Source organism: Zootoca vivipara, chromosome 2, assembly GCF_965207765.1.
Source record: "Zootoca vivipara chromosome 2, rZooViv2.hap1.1, whole genome shotgun sequence".
NCBI lineage: Eukaryota > Metazoa > Chordata > Lepidosauria > Squamata > Lacertidae > Zootoca > Zootoca vivipara.
Window position 1 is genome coordinate 118,383,593 of NC_142584.1, and position 14,884 is coordinate 118,398,476.

The 14,884-nt window shown below is 45.1% G+C and overlaps 1 protein-coding gene across 2 annotated transcripts; it reads left to right on the plus strand.

Moving 5' to 3' along the window:
* Positions 1-3,249: 3,249 nt before the first annotated feature.
* On the plus strand, positions 3,250-13,467 carry LOC148687190 (vomeronasal type-2 receptor 26-like). Of its 2 annotated transcripts, none has more exons than XM_088663751.1 (6): positions 3,250-3,479; positions 5,790-6,081; positions 6,329-7,138; positions 8,426-8,653; positions 10,747-10,873; positions 12,557-13,467. In XM_088663751.1, exons 1-6 carry the CDS (start codon positions 3,250-3,252, stop codon positions 13,465-13,467), a joined length of 2,598 nt encoding a protein of 865 aa, XP_088519877.1. The 2 variants fall into 2 exon arrangements, with proteins under 2 accessions (XP_088519877.1, XP_088519878.1); XM_088663752.1 differs by having other exon boundaries at positions 3,334-3,470.
* Positions 13,468-14,884: the final 1,417 nt, after the last annotated feature.

The following is a 14,884-nucleotide window of genomic DNA, read 5'->3' on the forward strand; positions in this document are numbered from 1 at the left end:
AAAACCACTATCTCCTCAGAAGAAAGGCAGGATACAAATGTAAATCTTCAATAAGCAATTGAACAAGCTTCCCCCTCCCCACATACTTTCCTTATTCAACTGTCTTACTCCTTGACCTCAACCACTTCAACATCTTTTTGAAAACCAAATAATACCCTGATACTCTTTTTCTCTTCCTTAGATGCAGAATGTTGCCCAGAAGATCAGCATCCAAGCAAAAAGAGAGATTGATGTGTCCCCAAGTTTATCACTTTCCTAGCTTTATAAAGAACATTTGGGTATCATCTTAGTTTCCACTGCCCTTTCTTTATCTTTAACAACAGGCATTGTGTTAGTAAAAGTAAAGGGTAAAGGGACCCCTGACCATTAGGTCCAGTTGTGACCGACTCTGGGGTTGCGGCGCTCATCTCGCATTATTGGCCAAGGGAGCCGGCGTACAGCTTCCAAGTCATGTGGCCAGCATGACAAAGCCGCTTCTGGTGAACCAGAGCAGCACATGGAAACGCCGTTTACCTTCCCGCTGTAGTGGTACCTATTTATCTACTTGCACTTTGAGGTGCTTTCGAACTGCTAGGTTGGCAGGAGCTAGGACCGAGCAACAGGAGCTCACCCCGTCACGGATTCAAACCGCCAACCTTCTGATCAGCAAGCCCTAGCCTCTATGGTTTAACCCACAGCGCCACCCATACAAGGAAACTCCCATAGTGAAAGCCAACAACCGGAACCTCTCCTACATCCTCCTCCTCTCCCTCCTGCTTTCTTTTTTGTCCTCCTTCCTGTTCATCGGCTGGCCAAGGAAAGGGACCTGCCTTCTCCAACAAACAGCCTTCAGCATCATATTTTCATTTGCTGTCTCTTCTGTGCTGGCCAAAGCCATCACTGTGAGGAGATGGCTGGGGTAGAGTCTGGCCAATTTCATTGTCATTGCCTGCTCCAGTGTCCAAGTTGTCATCTGTACTATCTGGCTGGGCATCGCTCCCCCATTCCCAGTCTCTGAAATGCACTTCCAGCCTGGAGAGATAACCTTGAAATGTAATGCAGGAACTGTTGCCGTGTTTTACATTGCCCTCGGATACATGGGCTTCCTGGCTGCCATCTCCTTCATGGTGGCTTTCCTGGCCAAGAAGCTACCTGGGTCCTTCAACAAAGCCAAGCTGATCACCTTCAGCATGCTGGTCTTCTGCAGTGTTTGGGTGTCTTTCGGCCCACCTACCTGAGCACCAAGGGGAAGTACATGGTAGCTGTGCAGGTTTTCTCTATCTTGGCCTCCAGTGCTGGGCTTCTGGACTGCTTCTTTGTTCCCAAGTGCTACATTATTGGACTTAGGCCTGATCTGAATACAAAGCAGCATCTGACAAGAGAAATTTAAGATGACATCTAAAGCTTGAAACATTCCAGGTTGACAATGAGTAGCACTGTGAACCTGTAGTCTTCAGATTATAGCTCCATATAGCTCTCTTTGTTTTGCATGAATTATGAATTATGAAAATGAATGTATAATAACTGTTTTGTCACTCCCTGATTCCCACTAGATACCTGATTAGCCACGTTGGCTTTTATGCTGCTAATCCTCATCTGAGGCAGATTATCCTTTTACGCTGTATGACTCAGGGAAATTGTAGCAAAAGCTTTCTTCCAGCAGATTAAGCTTTAGAATTTGACTTTGGCCCATTTTGACGCCTTTCCATGTGCTCTTTGGATGGGAGATGTTCACACACACTCTTTAACCAACATGCCAGATCTTGTTAATTGGGTGTGGAAATGGTTGAGCACATAGTACAACAGTATACTATTCATACTATGAAGGAATTCACTCCTTATATATTACACCCATCTGAACAAAATTCCTAGACAGATATGATAATTTTTATTCCTCCCTCCTTTTGTCAGACTTCACCCACGAGTGGCTAAATTACATGCATCATAATGGATAACTGGGAATTGAATGGTTAAATCTCTTTACAACCATACTAGCAATCAGTAATCTGTTCTAACTATAAATTGAATGTGAAGGTGTAACAATGCCCACCTATATCCTTGTCTTTTGCTCTGATTTTAATTCCTTATGTTCTTCTCCTGGCCTGAAAATTGCAAATTATATTGTAACTTAGTGGCTGATCTGTGATGGTAATAATAAAGATTGGTTAATACTTGTACGCAAGGAAGAATTCATTTTTCTGCAAATTATTGGTAGAACCTCATCTGCAGACCCAAGACACAGGAGATATGATCCAGGAATTTAAGAGTAGGGCAAGGGTAGCTAATGCCGCAGAAGACAGAATTGGGATTCAAGATGACCTTAACAGATTGGAGAACTAGGCCCAAACTAGCAAAATGAATTTCAATAGGGACAAATGTAAGGTTACAAATATAAGATGGGGGACACCTGGCTTGCCAGGTGTATGTGTAATAATAATAATAATAATAATAATAATAATAATAATTATTTATACCCCACCCATCTGGCTGGGTTTCCCCAGCCCCTCCGGGCGGCTTCCAACAGAAATATTAGAATATACTAATTTCTTAAAGATTAAAAGCTTCCCTAAACAGGGCTGCCTTCAGATGCCCTCTAAAAGTCTGGTAGTTATTTTTATTTTTATTTTGACATCTGGTGGGAGGGCGTTCCACAGGGTGGGTGCCACTACCGAGAAGGATCTAGTAAAAAGGATCTGTGTAAAAAGGATCTAGGAGTCTGGGCTACTGTGGGAAGCCGAATACCAAATTAGGTGGACCTTTGGTATCCTCCATCAGAATGTCCAGATTCCCATCATCAAAGTCCAGGCCAACTCCCCCCAGCCTTCAACTCATGTCAAATTTTGGATAAACATCTGTGCTTTCTTGCAGACATGTTTTTCTACACCTCTGCACCTGCTCCTCAAGCCAGTGTATTACAGAGGTGAACCTTATTCCCCTTATCATTATGAAATCATAGTGATCTATCCTCATTCTTGCCAAAGCTCAAGAGACATTTTGGGAAACTGTCTAAACATTAGAATCAAGATCAGTGTGATGTTACTTACTGTGCCTTGGAAATACGATATACAGAACATCTCCTGTGTCAGAGACACACTGAGTGAGAACGGACAGAAGGGATGTGGGATATGGGATATGGCTCTGAAGCCATAGCTGAACACCCTTATTGGTGGTGCAGCTTTGGTCTTGCAAGACGTTCTGTCTTCTTCTGATTAGCTGGTTCAGGAGGTGAGAGGATCCACTCACAAGAAACGTGTAGGAAGCAGAGCCAGAATGAGATCCCTGCTTCTGCTGCTGCTGTTGCTACTTCTTCTGCTAATGCCCCATGGAGTCTTTGGGGACCTAAGGACAAAATGCCCCTTGAATCTGATCAGGGAAGAAAATGAAGCACACAATTATTACCGGCCTGGAGACTTCCTCATCAGTGGGATCATATCTCCAAAATATTTCTCTGAACAGCATCCATACAATTTTTCCCAGCCTCCATTCGCCAGGTTTGATGTGTAAGTAATTATGTGCAGGTGGGTGTTATGCTTCTCTGCCTCCCATGTTTCCTGTTTACCAAGAAAATAGCCTGGAAAGGGGAAGCTGTAGCAATCCAGATATTGTTGGAGGATAATATCTTATTATCCTTGAACATTGGCCATGCTGCAGAGGCAGATTTAGGGGAATCATAGAATTATAGAGTTGGAAGATGCCACAAGGGTCATACAGTCCAGCCCCCTGCCAAGCAGGAAACACCATCCCTGACAGATGGCTGTCAAGCCTCCACTTAAAGACCTCCAAAGAAGGAGACTCCACCACACTCCTTGGCAGCAAATTCCAGTGCCGAACAGTTCTTACTTTCAGGAAGTTCTTCCTAATGTTCAGGTGGAATCTTCTTTCTTGTAGTTTCAATCCATTGCTCTGTGTCTGCTTCTCTGGAGCAGCAGAAAACAACCTTTCTCCCTCCTCTATATGACATCCTTTTATATATATGAACATGGCTATCATATCACCCCTTAACCTTCTCTTCTCCAGCTAAACATACCCAGCTCCCTAAGCCGTTCCTCATAAGAATTCACACATTTGTTTGGCCACTCTGGGAACAGGATTCTGGGCTGCACAGCTCCCTTGACCTTATCAAGGAAGCTCTTATTTTGTTCTTATTTTCTAAGGACAGACCTGGGACTAACAGATGAGAGAACAGTTCCCTCAGAATAAAAATGACTGGCAGGGTAGCTCCCCTTCTTCAGGTCTCTCCTTTATAGCTGGATGCAATGTTAGTTTGAAGAAATATTTTTTCCCCAACTAGGTTCTATACAAGAATTCCCAATCCCCAGGTCCAAAATAAGATACACAATCACAAGCTTAAGCAAATGCAATGCATCTAAGGACCTAGACTGGCTTTGGGCATCAACCCACATCCAGGGCCGGCGCGTCCATTTAGGCGAACTAGGCAGCTGCCTAGGGCATCAAAATGGAGGGAGCGCTGGCCAGCCTGCCTGACGCCGCCCCCGCCCCCACCCCCACCCCGGTGCTGCCTGGGGCCACCTCCACTGCACCTGTCACCTGTTGAGCGGCTCAGGTGCTCCAGAGGTGCGCGGGGAGCGCGAGCCTGGGGCCACCTCGCTGCGCCTCTCAGCTGTTTTTTATTTTATTTTATTTTCTACTTTTTTAATTTTTTCTATTTTTTATTTTTATTTTTCCTATTTTTTATTTTATCTTATTTTTATTTTTATTTTAATTTTTAATTAATGGGGGGGCGCTAGAAGGTTATCTTGCCTAGGGCACAAAAAACCCTAGCACCGGCCCTGCCCACATGCCTAAAACTTCCCCTCGCTGCTCTGCCCCTCAGCTAATTTCAGTCATACAAGGGAGACTGAAGGAAGGGGCACAAGAAGTCTTTCTAGCCTCCTGGTGGTTTGTTTCACTGAAGGGCTCGACTGCCAAGCTGACTTACAGCACAATGCTGACTATGTCTACTGAAAAGCAAGGGCTTGTCCACCTTTATCCAGTGCTATTTTTCCAAGAATTCACCAAGAATGCCTTTCTCTTCCTCTTAGAATGGCAGAGGTGAGAGGTGCCAGAAGTGAGTTCTAGCAAGTTCCTCCTGGAAAAAAGACCGCACTTCACCATCTACTTCCCCCCAGGAACGCCTACTGTTTACTGTTGGATCAGAACAAACATCAATTGGTGTTTGTTTGTTTGTTTGTTTGTTTGTTTTGCAGATTGACGTTCGTTGTGATTCAGCGGTAAACAGAGGGCTTTCCTGAGGAAAGCAGTGGGATAAACCATAAACAGCTCAAAGTAAAACACGGGTCAGCAGAAAATCTCTTAGACCCATGCTTTCTAGACAGGGGATAAACAGAAGTATGAATGAGTCCTAAGTCCAATTGATTGAATAGAGCTTCCTACCAAGTATATGGATTTGGGGTTGCAGCCTTATTCCCCTTCTAGAGTATGGACAAAGTTATCTGTTTTAACAAAGTGGAACTTATGAAACAGCCCTTTGAAACAACGAAGACCAAGGAATAAACTGCAGCCTCTGTATAAATTTCATGATTTAAAGTTATTAATTTTCTTTTTTCAAGACGTGTACTTTTCCTCTGCTGCAAGGAAGCATGAATTTCTCCATTTTTATTCTAAAGTGGTCCATGAGTTTTCATCTTACAAAAAGGATATGTCCCTCTCACACCAACATGAAGACAATTATTTTGGGGACAGCAATTACGAGATCCATGTTGCCTAAAAAGCCCCTTAGATGTGAAATTTTCTTTTCATTAAATGCTGATAAGCTGCTTGACAGTTTTTAATTGCTTTAATTTTTGCAGTCCATCATCTCGGTTTCACTGGCACATCTTGTCGTTCTTGTTCACCATCCAGGAGATAAACCACAACCCCCAGTTCTTACCCAACATCACCCTGGGCTACAATCTCTATGAGAACTATTTTGATGCAAGGATTACTTCTGATGCCATGCTAGACCTGGTTGCAAGTGGCGGGAGGAACATTCCCAACTATAATTGCAGGAATTGGAATAACCTTCTAGCTGTTCTGGAGGGGGCCAATTCTGTACTCTCAAAAGAGATTTCTGCCATGTCAGGCATCTACAAAATCCCACAGGTATGAAGGGAATGGGAAGAAAGAACATCAAAAAGTGAGAAAAGTATGGAAAAATTCAGGGCTCTTTTCCCCCCCAAAAAAAAAATCCAGCCTTCACCAACCTAGCATCATCCAGATTTTGTGGAATAACTCCAGTTAGTCACAGCCAGCAGAAATGTTGTTAGATATTAATCATTTCAGGTTAATAAATATCTTGTCCTTATCCTGGAAGCAAAACAAAACACCAATCTTTTCCTTTCCTTGCTAGATCAGTTATGGGTTGGTTCCTCAAGTTCTTGATGATAAAACTCAGTTCCCTTTTCTGTACCGAATGGTCCCCAAAGAAGAAAGTCAATACTTGGGTATTATCAAGTTGCTCCTGCATTTCAGATGGACATGGATTGGCCTCTTAGCTCCAGAGAATGATGACGCAGAAAGATTTATAAGTGGCTTGACACCTCCGATGATCAGCAATGGGATTTGCATTGCTCTATCAAAAAGAATTCCAGAAAAGAATCCGTATCGAATGTTCAGTTTGAATGAACCATTTGTCCTATGGAGACAACTGGGCGTATTTGTTTACTATGAAAATACTCGCATGGGGTGGGTTCCAATCATGGCACTACAAGAAGCACTTGGGGGACAAATTGGGCCAAAAATCTGGATCACAATAGGTTTAAAGGACATCAATGTGTTTTTATCTTATCCTCCTAATTTATTCCAGCACATCCATGGGTCTTTGTCCTTCATAATGAAGATGGGGGAAAGGACTAAGCGTGACTACTATAAGCCATCTTCCTATATTCTTCATCACTTCTGGCAGAAAGCATTTCATTGTTCATATTCGAAACATGTGATGTCTGTGAAAGGTTGGAGAAGATGCACAGAGAACAAGAAACTGGAGACGCTGCCCCAAGAGGAGCTGGAGAGAGCCCTGTCTCAAGACAGCTACATCACTTATTTCAATGTCCAAGCTGTGGCACATGCCTTAAATGCTGCCTATTCAGCTACATCAAAGTGGATGTTGGTGGCTGGTGGAGGAGACAGGTTGGAACATCAAAGGCTACAGCCATGGCAGGTATTTTCTCTCCCTTTCTGCAAATGGCACTACATTGACCCAAATGTGATATCAAATTTATGGTACAAATGAGACCCATTTCTGAGGCAAATCCAATTCTTGAGGCTCTTGGTAGAGGTAAAAAATAATAATTGCTCATTATGCTTATATGGGAACTCTTTTCCCAGTGTAATGCTTTCTCCACCATGCCCAAGGAAATTTATATTGCACGGACAGGCGGAGTGCCCCAAACCCTGGGCGGCCCCCGAGTGGAATAATGACTCAAGGCAACGTGCTATGGGATTAAAATTGGCCACATCTTTATTATGTTTCAGATGTAGGGAGACTTTGGCTCAGGCACTGGGTGTTTATCCCTCACAGTCCCCCGCTGGGGATCTGGAGAACATCAGGGTTATCCAGAGTGTGTGGGGGATGGGCTGGCTCTGGAGAACATATGTTCAAGCAGATACAAAAAATACAAAATATATCTAAATGCTAAATGTATTATATAAAGATCTAACCTTTCTTTTGTGTAATGAACTTACTGCGTAAAAAGATTTGTGATTTTATATAAAATGTGGTCTATAAATGGGTTTTTTAAGTTAGGAAGTAAGTAAGTAAGGTAAAGGTAAAGGGGCCCCTGACCATCAGGTCCAGTCATGTCTGACTCTGGGGTTGCGGCGCTCATCTCACTCTGTAGGCCGAGGGAGCCAGCATTTGTCCGCAGACAGCTTCCGGGTCATGTGGCCAGCATGACTAAGCTGCTTCTGGCGAACCAGAGCAGCGCACGGAAACGCTGTTTGCCTTCCCGCTGGAGCAGTCCCTATTTATCTACTTGCACTTTGATGTGCTTTCGAACTGCTAGGTGGGCAGGAGCTGGGACCGAGCAACGGGAGCTCACCCCGTTGCAGGGATTCGAACTGCCGACCTTCTGATCAGCAAGCCCTAGACTCTGTGGTTTAACCCACAGCGCCACCTGGGTACCGGTAAGTAAATAGAATGCCTGAAAAAGGCATGCAGTTTAGTTGAGCTATCAGAGGCAGATTTGGGGGCAATGTAACTGGTTCGCCCTGTGCTGGGCACTGAGCCAAGGAGTGTGCTATAGGCCATCACAACTAAACTGCACATGCAGAATGGAAGGTGAGAAGTGAGGGGCACCAAATTTTGGGCTTGCACAGGGTGCTACTGAAATTGGGAAGACCAAAGTCCACCCCTGGCCCCAATTCGTAACAGCTCAAAGTGAGCAATGCTGAGGTAGTCAGTATAGTTTTATATTTCCTTAATGCTGCTATATCCTTTCCATTTCAGCTCCACCTTTTTTTAAGAGAAATCCCATTTCTGAATACTTCAATGGGCAGGCTATATTTGGATGAGAATGGAGAGCTGCCAGGCAACTACAATATTGAGAACTGGATTATGTTCCCCAATAAGTCTCGTGTTAGAGGGAAAATTGGGAGCATAGAGAGGGGAGCCTCCCCTGACATAAAGTTTATCATTAATGCAGAAGCCATTGTCTGGCCCCAACAGTTTAACAAGGTATGAGACTCCTTATGTCACATGACAAATATTAAAATCCAATTAGTACTTAGTACTTTATATGGACGCGGGAGGGGACACGGGTGGCGCTGTGGTCTAAACCACTGAGCCTAGGGCTTGCCAATCAGAAAGTCGGCGGTTCAAATCCCTGCAACGGGGTGAGCTCCTGTTGCTCGGTCCCAGCTCCTGCCCACCTAGCAGTTTGAAAGCACGTCAAAGTGCAAGCAGATAAATAGGTACTGCTCCGGTGGGAAGGTAAACGGCGTTTCCATGTGCTGTTCTGGTTTGCCAGAAGCGGCTTAGTCATGCTGGCCACATGACCCGGGAAAACTGTCTGCAGACAAACGCCAGCTCCCTCAGCCAGTAAAGCGAGATGAGCGCCGCAACCCCACAGTCATTCGCGACTGGACTTAACTGTCAGGGGTCCTTTACCTTTTACTTTATATGGAACTTCAACTAAAATCCTTTTCAAAAATATTCCATTGAATAATGTGCTGTGCTGGGAACAGCTCTTCATATTTTGTGATGCACCAGAATCTCTTAAGTTTATTTAGAAACCGTGTTTATAGGTAAAGGTAAAGGGACCCCTGACCATGAGGTACAGTCATGGCTGACTCTGGGGTTGCGGCGCTCATCTCGTGTTATTGGCCGAAAGAGCCAGCCTACAACTTCCGGGTCATGTGGCCAGCATGACAAAGCCGCTTCTGGCAAACCAGAGCAGCACACGGAAACGCTGTTTACCTTCCTGCTTTAGTGGTACCTATTTATCTACTTGAACTTTGATGTGCTTTCAAACTGCTAGGTTGGCATGTTTATACTTGTCTTTAAATACTTTACACTTTGAACTGAACTATATGGGCAATGAATTTTCTTAACCATGCACTCTGAAAAAGGCTGACAACTGGAGAGCAAGCATACTCTGTTGTTCTGCTGGAATATGCTGCTCATACCTGCCAAGTTGCTGTCAGAGAAATAAGGGACCGGGCCGGAAATAGCAGACCAGAATAGCGCTGCCGCCATTTTGGAACTGGGTGGAGCATGCTCAGAAGTGACTTTTGATGCTGCTTTGCCCAGTTCCAAAATGGCCGCTGCGCCAGAAGTCGCACTGCAGCCATTTTGGAACTGGGCAGAGCAGCATCAAAAGTCACTTCTGAGCATGCTCGGCCCAGTTCCAAAATGGCTGCCGCACCAGAATAAACCAGGGGGAAACAAAAAAAATCTGTTTTTTTCAGCTAGGAACAGCTGGAAAAACGGGGATTTCCCGGGGAAAACGGGAGACTTAGCAGCTATGATGCTGCTGGAGGTGCAGGTAATCTGCTGACCACACTGGTTAAGGTGTGACATGATATCAGGAACAGGTTGTGGACCCAGTATAACAGGTTATGGGCCCAGTGGCTCACAAGTATAATGTAGACTTTACTTGGGTTCTGACCTCTGATGCCAAAAATTGTGTAGGGGGTAGTACTTGGGAAATCATATTCCAAATCTCTGCTCAGCCAAAACAAACCTCACTGGGTGACCTTGGGCTAGTTACAGTATCTCTGCATAGCATAGCACACAAGGTTGTTTTTAGGGGTGGATACAATACTTTTCTTTTTAGTTAATTGGGAGAAAGGTGGTGTTAATATTACTAGTAACAATAGTCACAGTATTAATACAGTGGTAGAAGGGATAAAGGCTCTTTACCACAATGTAGTGTTCTTTCCCAGGACCCAGAACTCTTAGGAAAAAATGTAAATAATAATAATTCAGGAGACATTTTTTAAGTTAGCCTTGTCAGGTGATGGTCTATTTAATCACTGCTCTTTATCAGTGTGTTTCATTGCTGCATTCTGTTTTAGCTATTATTCTGCCATTGTTTTTGCCTATTCTGTCCATTGCCTTGAGCATAAGTTTCTTTAGAAATGATAGGTATAAATGTTGAAACAAGCAAGCAGACACACCAAAGAGGTTTCCTTTCCATGCTGTTTTGCATCAAAAGTGCTTCCCTGGAAAAAAGGCTCATGGGCTCAGTGAGATCCCCTTCAGTACTCCTTAGGCACAGATGCTCCTAACACTTCACCCTTGATGAACCTTCTTCTCTGCATGGTTAGACTGTGCCTCTCTCCAGGTGTAGCAAAAGCTGTCTGCCGGGATATACCAAGGTGGTTCAAGAAGGACAACCACATTGCTGCTATACTTGTGCTCCATGTGCAGAAGGGATGATCTCCACTGAGGAAGGTGAGTGAAAGGATAGGAAATTCCTTAGGAGAATATAAATAGGGTGAAGAATCATTCAGAGAGACTTTCTGTGAAGATTCTAAAAACACGTCTGAGCATTTACAGTGGTACCTCTACTTACCGTGTTTCTCATATTTTAAGTTATCCCAAAAAAATAAGCCATGACAGGATTTCAAAGGGTTGGCGAAAAATAAGACATACCCCGAAAATAAGCACTATCGCAAAGCCCCGACCGAACGAGAGGCGAAGCCGCGGGACGCAGCAGGAGCCTCGGTGTCCCCTGTGTGAAGCCCTGGGACCCGGCAAGAGCCTCAGAGCGTGCACGCTAACCCCCGGGAGCCGCGGCAAAGCCCTGGGACCCGGCTGGAGCGTCAGCGCGCGCGCGCTAACCCCCGGGACCCGGCTGGATGGAGAACTGGAGCCGCGGCAGCTTGCAGGAGCTGCGGCGAAGCCCTGAGACCCGGCTGGCTGACGCTTCAGCGCGCGCACACTAACCCCCGGGACCCGGCTGGACGCACAGCTGAAGCCGCGGCAGCTTGCAGGAGCCGCGGCAAAGCCCTGGGACCTGGCTGGAGCTTCAGCGCGCGCACGCTAACCCCCGGGACCCGGCTGGACGCATAGGCTGTTTCTACTTACGAATGGAGCTCCATCTGCCATCTTGAATGCGGTTTAGATAGGATTTTTTCTACTTATGAATTTTTAGATAGGGTTGCTTCTACTTACGAATTTTTTCTCCCATTGCATTCCTATGGGATTCGACTTACAAATTTTTTTGACTTACAAATGTGCGTTTGGAACGCATTAAATTCGTAAGTAGAGGTACCACTGTATAAAGAATCTTGCCTCCCCTTCCCTAATAAACAGGTGCCATCTCCCCCATAAGAATCTTTGCCCCCCAAAAAGTAATTGAACAGATTGTTTGGTTACAGGTAGGTAGCCGTGTTGGTCTGATGTAGTCAAAACAAAATAAAAAAAATCCTTCCAGTAGCACCTTAGAGACCAACTAAGTTTGTCATAGGCATGAGGTTTCGTGTGCATGCACACTTCCTCAGATACAGTGGTACCTCTACTTACGAATTTAATGTGTTCCGAACACACATTTGTAAGTCAAAAAAAAATGTAAGTTGAATCCCATAGGAATGCATTGGGAGAAAAAAAATTGTAAGTCGAAGCAACCCTATCTAAAAATTCGTAAGTAGAAAAAATCCTATCTAAACCACATCCAAGATGGCGGACAGAGCTCCATTTGTAAGTAGAAAAATTCGTAAGTAGAGTTATTTGTAAGTAGAGGTACCACTGTACACTGAAACAGAAGTCACCAGACCCTTGAATATAGTGAGAGGGTGGGGAGGGGTATTACTCAGAAGGGTGGTGGGAATGGGTGGTTAGCTGATAGGAGTGGTAAACCTGTTGGTGACTGTTAACAACTGTTAATAACGGCAATTGGTCTTGCAGGAAAAAGCAAGGGGTGAGGTAGCTAAAGAAAGCTTTATCATGTATAATGAGATAAGAATCCAGTGTCCTTATTCAGACCAGGTTTCTCCATGGTTTTAAGCTTGGTAATGAGTTGCAATTCAGCAACTTCTCTTTCCAGTCTGTTTCTGATTTTTTCTGTAATAAGACAGCTACTTTGAGATCTTGTTTGGATGTATATGATGCTGAAGCCACTCTTTCCCCCTTCAGATGCAGACCATTGCACCAAATGCCCAGAAGATCAGCATCCAAACAAGGACAAAGATCAATGTGTCCCCAAGATTATCACCTTCCTGGCTTATAAAGAAAAATTGGGGATCATCTTAACTTCTGTTACCGTATTCTTGTCTTTAACAACAGGCATTGTGTTAGGAAGCCTCGTTAAATACAAGGAGACTCCCATAGTGAAAGCCAACAACCGGGACCTCTCCTATATACTCCTCTTCTCCCTTCTGCTTTCCTCTCTCTCCTCCTTCCTCTTTATTGGGAGGCCAAGGAAAGTGACTTGCCTTATCCGACAAACAACCTTCAGCATCATCTTCTCGGTTGCCGTCTCTTCTGTTTTGGCAAAAACCATCACTGTGGTTCTGGCCTTCCTGGCCACAAAGCCAGGGAACAAGGTGAGGAGATGGCTGGGGAAAAGTCTGGCCAACTCTATTGTCATTTCGTGTTCCAGTTTCCAAGTTCTCATCTGCACCATCTGGCTGGGTACCTCTCCTCCATTCCCTGACTCTGACATGCACTCCCAGGCTGGAGAGATCATCCTGCAATGCAACGAAGGATCTGTTGCCATGTTCTACACTGTCCTTGGCTACATGGGCTTCCTGGCAGCCATCTGCTTCACGGTGGCTTTCCTAGCCAGGAATCTGCCTGGGGCCTTCAATGAAGCCAAGCTGATCACCTTCAGCATGCTGGTCTTCTGCAGTGTTTGGGTGTCCTTTGTACCCACCTACCTGAGCACAAAGGGGAAATACATGGTAGCCGTGCAGGTCTTCTCTATGTTGGCCTCCAGTGCTGGGCTTCTGGGCTGCATCTTCCTCCCCAAGTGCTATATTATTGTACTCAGGCCTGATCTGAATACAAAGGAGCATCTGATGACAAAAAGTAAAGATGGCATCTAATTCTTAAAGTACAGTGGTACCTTGGTCATCAAACTGAATTTGAATTCCGGTTCAAATCCCGGAACCATTCAAAAATGAAGGTGCAGCTTCCGATTGGCTGCAGGAGCTTCCTGCACTCAATCGGAAGCTGCGGAAGCCACATCAGACGTTTGGCTTCCAAAAAAATGTTCACAAACTGGAACACTTACTTCCGGGTTTTCGGCGTTCGGGAGCTGATTTGTTCGGGAGCCAAGCCATTTGAGAACCAAGGTACCACTGTATTCTGTTTTGACAGTTGATGGTGAGCACAACAGTAATGCTAGCTATGTAGTTGTCTGTAGAATATACGGTAGCTCCTTGAAGTTCAATCTCTCTTCATTTTGCATAAATCATAAATAATGAAAATGAATGCAGAAGGACTCCAGCAACCCCACAGCTTTTAAGCTTAATGTTCAACATGCATGGTTTCATCATAGCCTGATTCCCACTTGATTCCACTGGTGGAATGCTCTCCCTAAGGTGACCTGCCTGGCGCCTTCGTTACATATCTTTAGGCATCTGGCAATAAAATTCCTCTTCATCTAGGCCTTTAGGTAATTAAACACTCTATTGTCTTTTAAACTGAGGAAGAAGAGGTATTGGGTGTTGTCGTTTTATTGCACGGTATGTTGTGTATTTTTGTTCCTTTTTTCCATGAGGTTTCTCCTATTTACATAAGATCTGCCAGAATTTCGAGAGGTTACATGACACTGCTTTGCAAGAATTTCCATCACTGAGGGCCTTGTGTTTCTGGCTGGGGGTGCGGGGAATGAAACCTGTTTAGGATCAGGGGCAATGGGCCAGGCTCATAGAGAGTTTACATCACACCTCCAAGGGCTTTTTTTTGCAGCCGGAAGGCGCTGGAACACAGTTCCAGCACCTCTCCCTGGCTGTGCCTCTGGCTCACAAGAAGACCCTCCCAGGAGTGCAAAGGGGACATCCTCTATGGGCTCTGCAGAGGGTCTTCTGCCGAGAGTGAGTGTGGTGTAGTGGTTAGGAGCAGTAGACTCGTAATCTGGTGAACCGGGTTCGAGTCCCCGCTGCTCCAAATGCAGCTGCCGGGTGACCTTGGGCTAGTCACACTTCTCTGAAGTCTCTCAGCCCCACCCACCTCACAGGGTGCCAGTTGTGGGGGAGGAAGGGAAAGGAGATTGTTAGCCGCTTTGAGACTCCTTAGGGTAGTGACAGAGACGAGATGGTTGGACAGTGTTCTCGAAGCTACGAACATGAGTTTGACCAAACTGCGGGAGGCAGTGCAAGACAGGAGTGCCTGGCGTGCTCTGGTCCATGGGGTCACGAAGAGTCGGACACGACTAAACGACAACAACAGGGTAGTGATAAAGCAGGATATCAAATCCAAACTCCTCCTCCTCTTCCTCCTCCTCCTCCTCCTCGTCTT